Raw genomic sequence first — 12,164 nt, 5'->3', positions numbered from 1 at the left:
CTAACGCTCCATTTATCAACTTATAAAATTAACGAAATCGTTTTGGTAAGTTTTGTTAATGGTTTTCGTGCTATCTCATCAATCTTAATCGATTTTAAAATGGTTATTCGACCATTTCGGTCTCCTCTCCAAGATAAAACTACTTTCGAATAAATCGTGTAACTACCCCTTTAATTTACAAGCCATTACAAATACTTATGAAGTGCACATTCATAAAACCATAGTAATGGAGGTGGTCAAGTTACTTACCGGCGTCCTCATCCTCGTCATCAAAGACATCGTCTTCTCCCCACCTCATCCCAAATGGTGGTCTTTTAGGAAACGGTCTACTTGACATACTGGTACTAGTCGCTTGGTCTTCCGAAGTAACTGAGGTTGTTGATAACCTTTGAGGTGTCTTCTCTCGGATAACGAACAGCGGATTCGGTTTATCACCTCTGACCTTCTCACCGCATTGGCTACAAAACACTCTACCATCTTCATCTCCCACTTTGTCCGAACTTCGAGAACCATCAAGTTTCCTAATTACAATAAGTATCGATGTAGACAACAGTAGGCTATTAATAGGTTAATAATAGACTAATAACTGATAACGCCGACTACCATTTCGTATCTAGTGTATGACGTAGTTATAGCAACATTCTAAGCTATTGTTAACGTGTATTATTCATTACTGATTGTGTAAAGACAGATTCGATTAGCCAAAATTAATAAACTATTTTTAAAACGTAGACTTTGTTTTATTCGATCTAATCCTGGCTTAGCTTAAAATAGAGCTAACAGCCGATTTATGAGAGGCTTCGATTAGTAAGAATAGACAAAAACGAAAACCGCACATTCAGTCTTGCAAGTTTCCCCTATTGGCTAATTTCTAATATCCGGTTTGATAGCTACCCCCTCCACCCTAAACATTCATCTTTAAGGTGTTGCTATACCTATAAGGTTCAAATATTGCATCGTATCTGATTTATGGAATCTCAGATAAAAGGTTTGTGATGAAACATGACACGTTACACGACACGACACGCCAGCCGGTCCCTGACATAATGAATAAATACATTTTTTATAACCACAAGCCAGGGGAATGGGAAACGAGAGACGCCCAGGGTAACGTAATAACAAATCGATAGAACCAAGTAGCATAAGCGGAACAAAACACGAAAAATATTTTTACTTGCCGTATCGCATCCTCGGAAGCGCTTTCCGGTAAATACCTCGATGGTTGCCTTAGAGACGAATCGAGGCTGTATTTCCTAGAAACGACTTCCTTTTTCGGGTAAGCATCCTGATTACCAACTGGTTCAAGTTTCAATTTAGGGATCGCGCCTGCACCTTTACACACGTGAAGATCCGGGACTGTCCAATCAGTGGTTTGTTCAACAACCGAAAGTACCTCACGGCCTTGCGTCTCATCCGATACATTAGTAAAAGAATCCGTCGTTATACTCAAACTCGAAGTGAATTTACTATCTAATGATGGGTTTGGGCTAGTTTGTTGCCTATCTTTTGATTCGCTAAGGTCTTGTTCGATGGTAGTTAAGGAAGAACTAGATTCTGGTTCGTTGACGTCGTCAAATGGCTCACGTCTACCCACCATGGTGGCGTATCCCTCACTCAAGCAGACGATATGGTCTCCTTCCGTGTAGGAACACGTGTCTAAAACAAAGCTACCCGATGTCGTGCTCTCGCCGCTTGTCGTTGTGGTGTCCGATGTTTCAGAGGACACCGAGAGCTTAGATGGCGCACCCAGTACAGTTTCACCCGTACCCTCGGTACCCAAACTGCCTTGGAAATCACCCGAACGTGAGGCTGCTCTGGAACTACTCTTGTGATAAGAGTTTGAGTGATTGGATTGATTATCGCCAGTGTCTGAGTGACTGATTTCGTCAGAGACTTCAGAAACCGTGGACAATTCCTCGGGTGATCTGTATCAAAATGAATTAATAAAAATTCACATTTTAAAAATTGTACTTTGCCTACATAATTAATTTTAATGGCTTACCTTGGTCTTCGCTCGACAAAATGTTGAATACTGAGCTCATCAGCTAATGGAAGACCTCCACTGACCGAACTCTCAGTATCGGTATCAGTTTCTTTCTCTACATTTTGCTGCGATTGGTTTTCAAGTAAACCAGTCCATTTTTCGATGACAGTTTGCGTTTCTTGCATACTCGAAGGTTCCGGTGATGGTTCAGCCACCGGGGTCAACTCACCACCTTCGGACACGCCCCCTTCTGACAGTTCAACATTACGAGGCTTATTCTAAACAACAAAATTACGATACTATGATGTACACACATGTAGATTTAAACACCAAGTCGTGAATTAAATTCAGATCTATCAAAAAAATTTCCTCTGCCGACGTCATTTAATTTTAATGAAAGGGTTTTTATGACAAATAGGGGAATCGATCGAGGAAAGTTAAGTACTTACACGTCTTGGGCTTTCAAGGGACAGATCGATGGAAGGCGAGTCTGAGTCGGATGATTTCTTCTTCGGGGTTGATTCCTCAGAGGATTCCCCTTTGTCATGATGTCCGGACTTTTTATCTTCATTAATCCTCACTGATGGAATACCACATTCAGAATCTTTCGCCTTTTCTGTAATACATTGTATAAAAAACATTTATCAAATGTTTTCCCTCTAATCCAATTTCAGACGTTCAAATTTATATTTTATTTTTGAGGCTTAATATCAATCCAACCTTTCATAAGTTTATAATAAATTTTCACTGTAAGTCTGACATAGAGTTACCGTACAAAACTCTCTAATAAGGTTATACTTATAACAGTCAATTCATAATAAGCTTATGCTAAAAACATATAATAGTCTGCAGTTTCAAATTGAATAGTTTTTTTTTTAGGTAAGTCTATCTACTTTCCAAGCAATAGTTACGTCTATAAAGGAAGAAGACACAAGAAGGTGGATGTCAAGGGGCGTCTCTCAGCTGGGCTCTGAACGAGTTTAAGAAAATAAAGGATCCATTGTGGAGAAAACGAACCCCAGCCGGTCGTGTTATTGCTAACACCCTATTTTACTCCCCTTGCCTTCTTCATCATAGTTTTTACAACATAAGCCTATTTTCTAACCTCCCCATAAGTCTAAATAAAAACTACGAGAATCTTCTCAACTGCACTCGTAATTTCTTGAAGCATGGACCAAAAAATGAAGGACATGACTCTAGAGACGTCTAACAGTCCTATAAATTAATTCGTACCCAAAGAACTGAGCTGAACTGAATTGAATACTTGTTACCTTTCAGTTTTAGCCCGGGTCTATCTCAGAATACCCGATTTATTTTTATTGATAAGAAAGCCTGCTCACTAGTTAAGTCCAACCGATTATTGGCTGGTGTTTGACCGAAACTTAGGGGCCATAGACTTATGTTTCTACTAGATTGGGGTGTTGGAATGGAACGGGAACGTGTCTGTACCTTTGGGCGCGCTATCTTCGATCGATTGCCGTCCACTTCTTGAAGAAGGTGAACTAAAGAGGCTGGCGGAGGAAGCGGTTTCAAACGACGTGTGGCTTCCCTCTTCTTCGTTGGGGGCTGAGCCTCCGGATATCCTTTCACCGCTCCTCTTACTACCCCCGAAGCGAAAAGAATGTTCGGTCGCTGTGACGTACTCCGAGCTGGTCTCCGATCCTTCGTTGTTATTTCTACCTTTGCCCGCCGAGGAAGATTCGCTTTTGGGCACCCAACTTGAACTACTGCTGGAAAATTCGCTCCTAGAGGTCTCTCTTTCAGTGAAAACACTACTAAGGCATAGGGGAAAAGATTATTTAGCCGTTATCGCACCTGTTAAGACCTTTAAAGCACTCCGGGAAAGGATTTTAAGCCCCAAGGACTAAAGTATTAGAGAACACTTTCAAGACTAATTGTTCGGGGTAGAAAATAGAATAGGGATTACATATGTCTATCAAGTTTATAAGTCTCCCATACCTATGGTGACCGAGGTAAACATAGCACGTGCCACGTGAGACACGTTTTGGGATATGGAAACACTATGATTTCTCTTAACTGTTTGACTTCCTTGTAAGAATTGTTTATCTCCGGTATTTTATTTTTCTTTGAAAAGATAGAGTCCCTGGGGAACTTATGGGAGATAATTAACTTATGTTGTTAACTCTGGTAAGATAAATATTTGTTAGAGGTTTTAAGATGGACATTGAATGGTAATTGGTAAATGGCCTGGCTCATGCGACTAATGGGCGAGCGGCCTTCAAATTGTCCAGGGAATAAAAACGTTCAGAAAACAAAAGCCGGCTATGTCGACATCCCATATATAAGATGGATCCCCACATACAAGTATAAAAACCGATCGATTTCTATAAGCCTTGAGTTCTATTATCTCAACAAAGAAATCTAAAGGTTAGCTCTTTGTTTTATCCGTTCGCTTGACAAATCGATAAAAAGACTGGATTAGAAAATATAATCTTCTTATGTTCGCAAACTACCAAGAACTTCGTCGCACTTTGTCCATCGAGGACTAGATAAATTTGCTAAGCAAGCTAAGGCTTACGGTAATACCTCTTTTGCCCTAAAAAGTCATCTTTTTCCCCAAGAAGGATAGTGGGAGAAGTTGGATAATGCAAGAGTACTTTTCTTGAGCGGGAAAGGAAAATACCGGGATGGCTATACGTCCAGTGCAACTGACCACATGTTTTATAAGCCTATGGATCTTTTCTTGGTTCTGTTTGAAACCTAACACGTTCTTGTAAATATGAATAGAAAAAGAAGTTGTTACACGAACCAGCTTGACGTTTCACTTTCGGGTGACGTTAGGAAATCTCCAGGTTTACCACCAACCCTCTCTAACAACATTGACTTCCGGTGTTGTTCCACGGCTTCCCGGAACCTTTTTTCTAACTCCGTTCTTTTTTGTGTCTGTGACTTTGTCATTGAACTTGCGCTGCTTTGTACCATCGCCGGTGGTGGTGGTGGGGGTAACTGTTCATTGACTGGCGTCAAGACGTTTTCCAAATCACTAACTTGTCCTATGGTTGCGTCTTCACTCGATGGACTAATTTCTAAAACTGGGGCGGCTAGAGTCAACCGTAAGGGTTGATCTAATTGTAAATCTATTTGGGCACTACTAACAAGACAAGTACTCGCACCGTTGGTCGTATCTAACACGTCATTATCACCATCGATGAATGTTGTCACAATGGGTATATCTTTGTCTACATCTACTTCCGATCTCGATGGAGATGGGTCTAAATCTTCCTTAGAAACTTCTGCAACATCTACTTCTAATGATGTCAACACTTCAGGCTTTACCGTGTCCATGTCTTTCGTACGATAAAAATCACTTCCGGTTGTACCAGTAGGTGATGGAACCAGTTTATTTAGATCACTACGCGAGCTATCTAACAATTTTTCTAAGGGTGGTGTCGGTAATGACGCGACTGAGGTGTAAGATAAAATGTTTTCCGATGATATTATCTTTGTTGTGATTGGCTTATTTAATTGATTTCTACGCGCCGGTGATCTGACATGTAAGTGATATATAATAGGCGAGATACGGTCCTCCGAATGACGTTCTATTAAACTCTCCGCGCTTTTATCAAACGATTCCTGATTGGCTCGATTAAAATCCGAATGTGGTACGTCCGAATACGAACGCCTAACAGTTGGTCGAACCGGCGCTGTGATATTTAATGACTTTTCATCCAATGAGTATTGACCTTTTTTGGGCAACTTGAAAGGTCTTATAATTCTCTGGTGTTTGCTGACCAGGTCAACTTCCATGACTTCATCCTCGCTGTCCTCACTGCCCATGACGCCTCCGTACTCAGAACGACTCTTTGTTAACTTACTGGTGCTTCTCGGACGCGATGGTCGATGACGCGGTCTGGGGTGCGCAGTAGCACGAGGAGATAAAGTTAAATACGCCGGTATTAAGTGTTTCGCGTTGAACGTAATCTCCGTTTGGGTTGCCTGCGTTTTCATTGAAGCTCTACGCGGCCGGAACACTCCCGGTACGTGCGTCATATTCTTTTGACTTGATATTGACGGTGGTGATGTGTCTCCCATGAATTTTGTTAAGGATATCGCGTCAAAACTACGAACGGACCCATCAAGTAGACGTTCCTGTGACTTTTGCTTATCCGGAGAGGATTGACGCTTGTAAAGAGGTGTGGATGTTGCCACGGGACCCAAGTCAACATCTTCCATACCACCCCCAATGGTGTTACTGCGAACTAACGATACAGAATCGAACGAAACGTGTTTCTGACGACGTTCTTCTAGCGTCATATCCGGGGTTTTTGAACCACGGAAACCGGTGAAGTATTCTACACTACGTTTACGTTCTCTTTCGCGTTCACATCCTCCCGTTGTTGTTGAGGCGTCGCTAGGGGTTTCGGCACCAGGACTAGGACTAAATGCTGCCGCATCTGGTTTCGTACCACCGTCTGTTAAGAACGATTTGAGATTAATTAACCAGAAAAATTATTCAAAGGGGACATAAAGGGTTCAAAGAAAAGATGGTTTGAATTACCTTTAAGTATATTCAAGTGCGATGGCCGTTGAGGTGGCACCATCATCTTCCCAGATGCGTTAAGTCCATCGGTGTCGATGCTGTACTGACTAGCGCTTGCTAAACTAGTTGAGCACGACAATGGTCCACGACTAGATACAATGGTCATTCCAGTATCTTGGGTATCACCATCCACCCAACTGTAGCGATTCTTCGGGTCCCCAAAACAAAACGTCTTTGGTCGTCTACGGAACCCAGAATCAGCGAATTCGTCATCGGCCGAGTCTTGACTGGCATCCACCATCTTGTTGTAACCACCGTTGTTGCGGGCGCTATGGGCACCATCGGTTATGAAACTATCTTCACCGGAAGTGCCCCCGCCCGAACTCATCTGTTGAAGGGGCATAAAGGAACTACTGCCCTCTTTGAGGCTTTCGATGCTTGAGTCCTTGGACTTTTGCATGCATGAAAACAAGATTGAGTTTTTTGTGCATGGACTGCTGCTTTGTTGACCAGCCAGACACCCGAAAAAGCGGTTTCCCTTTGCATTTTCTAATACCTAAAATAATCAAACGTAATAAAATAGGTTAAAAATACGTTGAAAACAGAGGAATTAAAAAAAAACCTGAAATAATTTTACTCTAGTACCTACTGCCTGAACAAAAAGAAATATTCTTCAGGTAAATGGACTTACTTCGAGTTCTTTCCTATTGATGCAGTACTGTTCACGTATATCTTCTCTGGAGTATATTGGATGTCCTTTCTTGTTTCGAAGAATTCCCACTCTCCTTTTCACCATTTCATCGTCAGAATCGTAGGTTATCGTGTCTGCCGAAAGATCTACTTGCACGCTCTCATCCACCAAGTCGATGGACACGCTCTTTACCGATAACGCCGCATCTCTCGAGTTTAGAGTCAACCGTGAATTACCCAGCGATCCACCTTGATAAGGGTAAAACGGGGCAAAGTCATTAGGTGAAGACAAATTACTCGCAAAGTGACAAAACATTATGGCTAAGAATTAATTTCAAATTATTGTTGTAACGGGGACTTCGGTGAATGTCCCTACGTTACTCACTGTGACTTTAGGGAAGGTCCCTTTATGAACTTCATGCCCTTATTTGGAAAACTTTCCCTAAAGATGATTCACCCCTTTCGCTCGACCACCGGAGAGGATTTGGGGTTTCTTGGGGTTTTTTGGAGTCAAAGGAGTGTTCGGTAAAAAGAGAGGAAAAAGACTTCACTTCAGTTTTGGATTGTATCGAATAAAGATGTTCTTGTAAAAACGTTTCACCTTATTTCCCCGATAAAAACTTATGTAGCGATACCTCGCCACATAACTTGGTGGAGGCGCGGGGTAAATTAATAAATAGGACGGTAATGAAGATTAAAAAAATAGGACGGTAATGAAGATTAATAAATAGGACGTAAATAATAAATAGGACGGTTAGTGAAGACAAATAGGACGGTTAGTGAAAACAAATCGGACGGTAATTGAAGACTAGTGACCACAAAGAGGACTGTAACTGAAGACAAAGAAATAGGACGGTAACTGAAGACAAAGAAATAGGACGGTAATTGAAGACAAAGAAATAGGACGGTAAATTAAATCGGACGGTAATTGGAAGACAAAGAAATAGGACGGTAAATTAAATCGGACGGTAATTGAAGACAAAGAAATAGGACGTTGGTTAAGAACAGTCAAAGGATATAAACAATTGAAGTCGCTATAAGAAAATTTGCACGACCCAAAAGTATATTTAAATATATTAAAGTCGAGGACCATAGGAAGAACAAAAGAATAATGATGACGCGTAACCAATCTTCAAAAATGGGTGATGAACCTAGCGTGACCGACCAAAACAGCAGTCAGACTAATAGTGAAGGGCTGAGTACGGCGAGAAACCAGTCAAATTCGAGTTTTACTCCAAATGAATTGAATAGTATACTGACTGCAGTAACTACCCAGGTCACCAAACAAATGGGCGATATGATGAAAGAATTGTTGAATGAGCAAAGAAAGCTCGTAGATTTAAACACCGCGGCATTGGAAAGTTTCGCAACCTCGATTCAAAAGGACGCGGCCGCGGATTTGGAAGCACCAAACTTCGAGAAGTTACGCGGAGCCCAGGGCTCGTCAAATTCGGATACTCAAATCTATGAAGTTCATAGTGACCTGAACGCTGGTGCCGAACCATTCGACACTGCGGGATCTATTGTGGAGCCATTTCCCCAAACTAGATCTAGTCCTGATGTAGCTGGACACTGTCCAAGTACGAGTCCATCTAGTGCCAATATAACGATGCCAAGGTTTGCCATTGGACAAGATGCCCTGGGTTTTCTAAACGACGTGGAAAGGTACCGAAGATTATCGCGATTAAATGATAAGGAACTATTTGAAAAAATGGAATGCATGTTAGAGGGTGATCTAGTTCTTTGGTGGGACAGGGCAAATGTCGATTTAGGTACATGGGAGGAATTTCGGGACCGTTTTTGCCGGGCGTTTGTTGGTATCGACTACCGATATCAACTTGAAGACAAATTAGCGTGTAGGAGGCAAAAGCCAAATGAATGCGTTCTAACGTATATGTTAGAAAAGGAGCGCCTATGTCGCCAAATTGAACCGAAAATGAGTTCAACTAGCATCGCTAGTAAAATATTAAGCGGAATGAACCCGCATCTATTGCAAATTATGCGTTTATCGCCTAGCCCATCAATTTCGGAAGTGCAGGAGGCAGCTCAAAGGGCACAAAGTCTAAATGAACAAATTACAGAATATGATAGAGTTTTCTATTCTAGACCTCCCTCGTTGTCTGGTAGGGACAATAGCTCAACATATAGGAACAGTCAAAATTTTAGACCTAACGCTCAAACAAATCAAAGGTATAACGTAAATAGGAAAATTTTGGGTGGAAGCGAAAATTGGGGTAATTATGGGAAGCCCCCTAATCCGGTTACTCGAAATAACCAAATTCAAGCCAATAATTATTTACCGAGAAAACCAGATTCGGGTTTACAGTGTTACAAGTGTAACAGGTTCGGTCATAGATCTTTTAGTTGTCCAGGTGTGAACGATAACCAAAGACCGTCTATGCCCAAAGTATCGGCTATCGGTCAGGGGCGGGACCCTGACTTTCAGCCGGATAATGCGGTAGAAGTAGCTTATGGAGAGTTAAGTTTTGTGAATAATCAAATGGGTTTGGAGGAGGGGGATTACGAGCGTCCTCAATTTCACTCTAGCTTAATAGGAGTCGTTAAAGATTCCCCGAATGAAATTAGAATAGGTAAAGAAATGGGTGACCTAACATGGGATGAAATGTCACCATTTGCGGCGTTAAAGCCTTCAGATGAGATTGACCTAAATATTCTAGCAGTGAGAAAACTTATAAAAGAGCAAGGTAGACCAAAAATTCCCGTTTCAGTGGGATCCTGGGATGGTTTTGCGGTTCTTGATAGTGGTTCGGATGTAACGGTGTTACCCAAAGAAGTGTGGGACAAGGCGAAGGGTAATAACAAATTGAAACCTTGGAATGGTGGTACGGTGCAGGTAGCAAATAAAGGAAATTTGGAAATCATTGGAAAAGCTAGGATTGTTGTTAAGATACAAGATAAATCTTGGAGGTTTGACGTAATAGTTACGCCAATGTTAGAAAGTGAGTTTATACTCGGATGGGATTTTTGTTTATATACCGGGTTGTATGTCAAACCCCATCTTTCGTCTTATTGTTTTGGTTCAGACGAAACGCTTTACCCACTAAAAAATAGAGATGGGATGATTAGTACTGTCGCTTCAGTAGAACAAGAAGCCCACAATTGGGATAGTCAAATAACGAGTAAAGAAAAGAGAGATATCCTTTCTGTTATTCAGGAATTGGTAGATGAACCCCAGGATGTTTTTTCGGGTCATCTGGGCCATACAAACGTAGTAAAACATAAGATTAAATATTACAATCAGTGTTCTAGCTTAACTCGTTTTTTGTTGTATAAATTGCTTTTCTTAATTTTTTTTGTTACCATAAGTTACTGTGTTTGTTCAATTAGTATTTGGATTTTCAATATACTGTATTTTTGTTTTGTTTTATTTTCTGGTTTGGCCAATTTTTGTCATTGTTTAAAATTTTTCTTGCTATTGTATAATGAAGATAATGAAGAGTGTTGTCGCAGTTGTGCTCCAATTTTGGTGGGGGGGTGTTGTAACGGGGACTTCGGTGAATGTCCCTACGTTACTCACTGTGACTTTAGGGAAGGTCCCTTTATGAACTTCATGCCCTTATTTGGAAAACTTTCCCTAAAGATGATTCACCCCTTTCGCTCGACCACCGGAGAGGATTTGGGGTTTCTTGGGGTTTTTTGGAGTCAAAGGAGTGTTCGGTAAAAAGAGAGGAAAAAGACTTCACTTCAGTTTTGGATTGTATCGAATAAAGATGTTCTTGTAAAAACGTTTCACCTTATTTCCCCGATAAAAACTTATGTAGCGATACCTCGCCACATTATTTTTGAAATTTAAAATGTAAAAAAATTAAATAATTAGATGACTACAAAAATATGAACTTAACCAGTTTATCGTGAAATTAGGCCTCGGGGATTAACGACAGAGAAATAATAATGCAAATTAAAAAATACTGCGATTCTATCAAAGCTAGAATTCATACAGCTTCTTGGAATAATTGTGCAGAAAACAGCTTTTAAAATATCGTTAACTTATTTCTGAATCAGAGGAGTTTGCACACCATTCAAGTAAGTTTGATTTAAAGAGGCTAGAGAGTACATGTTGATTTCAGGTTGTGTATTTTCTGTATTGTCATTTGCCCCACTTTTGCACTACAAAACGTCTTTATTATTGTCTTGCTTAAACCTGCAGTGGTGCTGGAAATAAGCGAGAATATAGTGGTCTTCAGTAGTGTTTGATGGCTCCATAAATGTTTGGCGTTACTTTAGTGTTGAATGGACAGTAATGTTTTAAACAAGATCTTATTCTTTATTACCAAGGGGCCGAATGATTTACGCTCAATTTAGAGTAGGCCATAAATCGCTTCAGAGTTCGGACGGGGCCCTTCAAGGCTACTCTCCCCCCCCCACCTTCCCCCAAAATTCGGATGGTATTTTTAGAAGTTAGAGGCAACGGGGTCAAACGTCGACAAGTCCCAGGGAGCTAGCGACGGAAGAATTATGTAGCTTTTTACGTCATTTCGAAAAAGAGGGTAGAAAATCACTTTCAAAAGGCCCAAAAACTTCTCTTTACATCGTAAAGCCTTTTCTTATTCTTACATACAGAAAGAAAATGTCCACGATAAAGAATACTAAGAACTTAACGCCAAACTCCCAGTAGTACAATGCATTTTTAGCTTCACCCTAAACACTGGTTTTAACTGCTATGAGGTAAGTGACTGACGTAGTAGTAGTAACAATTTCAAAAAGGGCTTATAGGATAAGCACACATTTTGGAGTTCTTTCACGTGCCATGGTTAATGTTAGTGATTTTTCAGTAATATTCTTAAGTTAATTGGTATTAGGACTTCCGGTAAAGAGACTGAAGAGAAACATCTAAATGTTTGTGTTTATGGTCTTTCTCAACTTGTTTTTGTTTTTCTTAAGATCGTCAAGAACGGTTGTTAAATTCAGTTTCTATTTTTGATGGCTTCTCCTAGACATGTTATGTTTTCTATAATTCTACTGTAAGCA

At 40.7% G+C, this 12,164-nt stretch overlaps 1 protein-coding gene across 3 annotated transcripts in view; it reads right to left on the bottom strand.

The window, feature by feature from the left end:
- LOC149654578 (uncharacterized) overlaps positions 1–12,164 on the bottom strand; it is a 31,116-nt gene that overhangs the window by 2,947 nt on the left and 16,005 nt on the right. For 2 of the 3 annotated variants that reach the window (XM_089846143.1, XM_089846145.1), the window contains exons 2-9: positions 7,177–7,424; positions 6,504–7,041; positions 4,755–6,417; positions 3,434–3,759; positions 2,434–2,600; positions 2,003–2,262; positions 1,179–1,925; positions 250–521 (exon numbers count right to left, since the gene is read on the bottom strand). In XM_089846143.1, coding sequence (XP_089702269.1) covers positions 250–521; positions 1,179–1,925; positions 2,003–2,262; positions 2,434–2,600; positions 3,434–3,759; positions 4,755–6,417; positions 6,504–7,041; positions 7,177–7,424 — 4,221 coding nt within the window. The remainder of the gene's footprint in view (positions 1–249; positions 522–1,178; positions 1,926–2,002; positions 2,263–2,433; positions 2,601–3,433; positions 3,760–4,754; positions 6,418–6,503; positions 7,042–7,176; positions 7,425–12,164) is intronic. The other variant, XM_089846144.1, reaches the window with a different exon arrangement.

The sequence above is a fragment of the Phalangium opilio genome, unplaced genomic scaffold (assembly GCF_054372755.1).
Source record: "Phalangium opilio isolate 3A_F unplaced genomic scaffold, DU_Popi_V2 ptg000079l_1, whole genome shotgun sequence".
Lineage (NCBI taxonomy): Eukaryota > Metazoa > Arthropoda > Arachnida > Opiliones > Phalangiidae > Phalangium > Phalangium opilio.
Note: the sequence above shows the minus strand (reverse complement) of the source record. Positions and strands in the feature narration are given on the sequence as shown.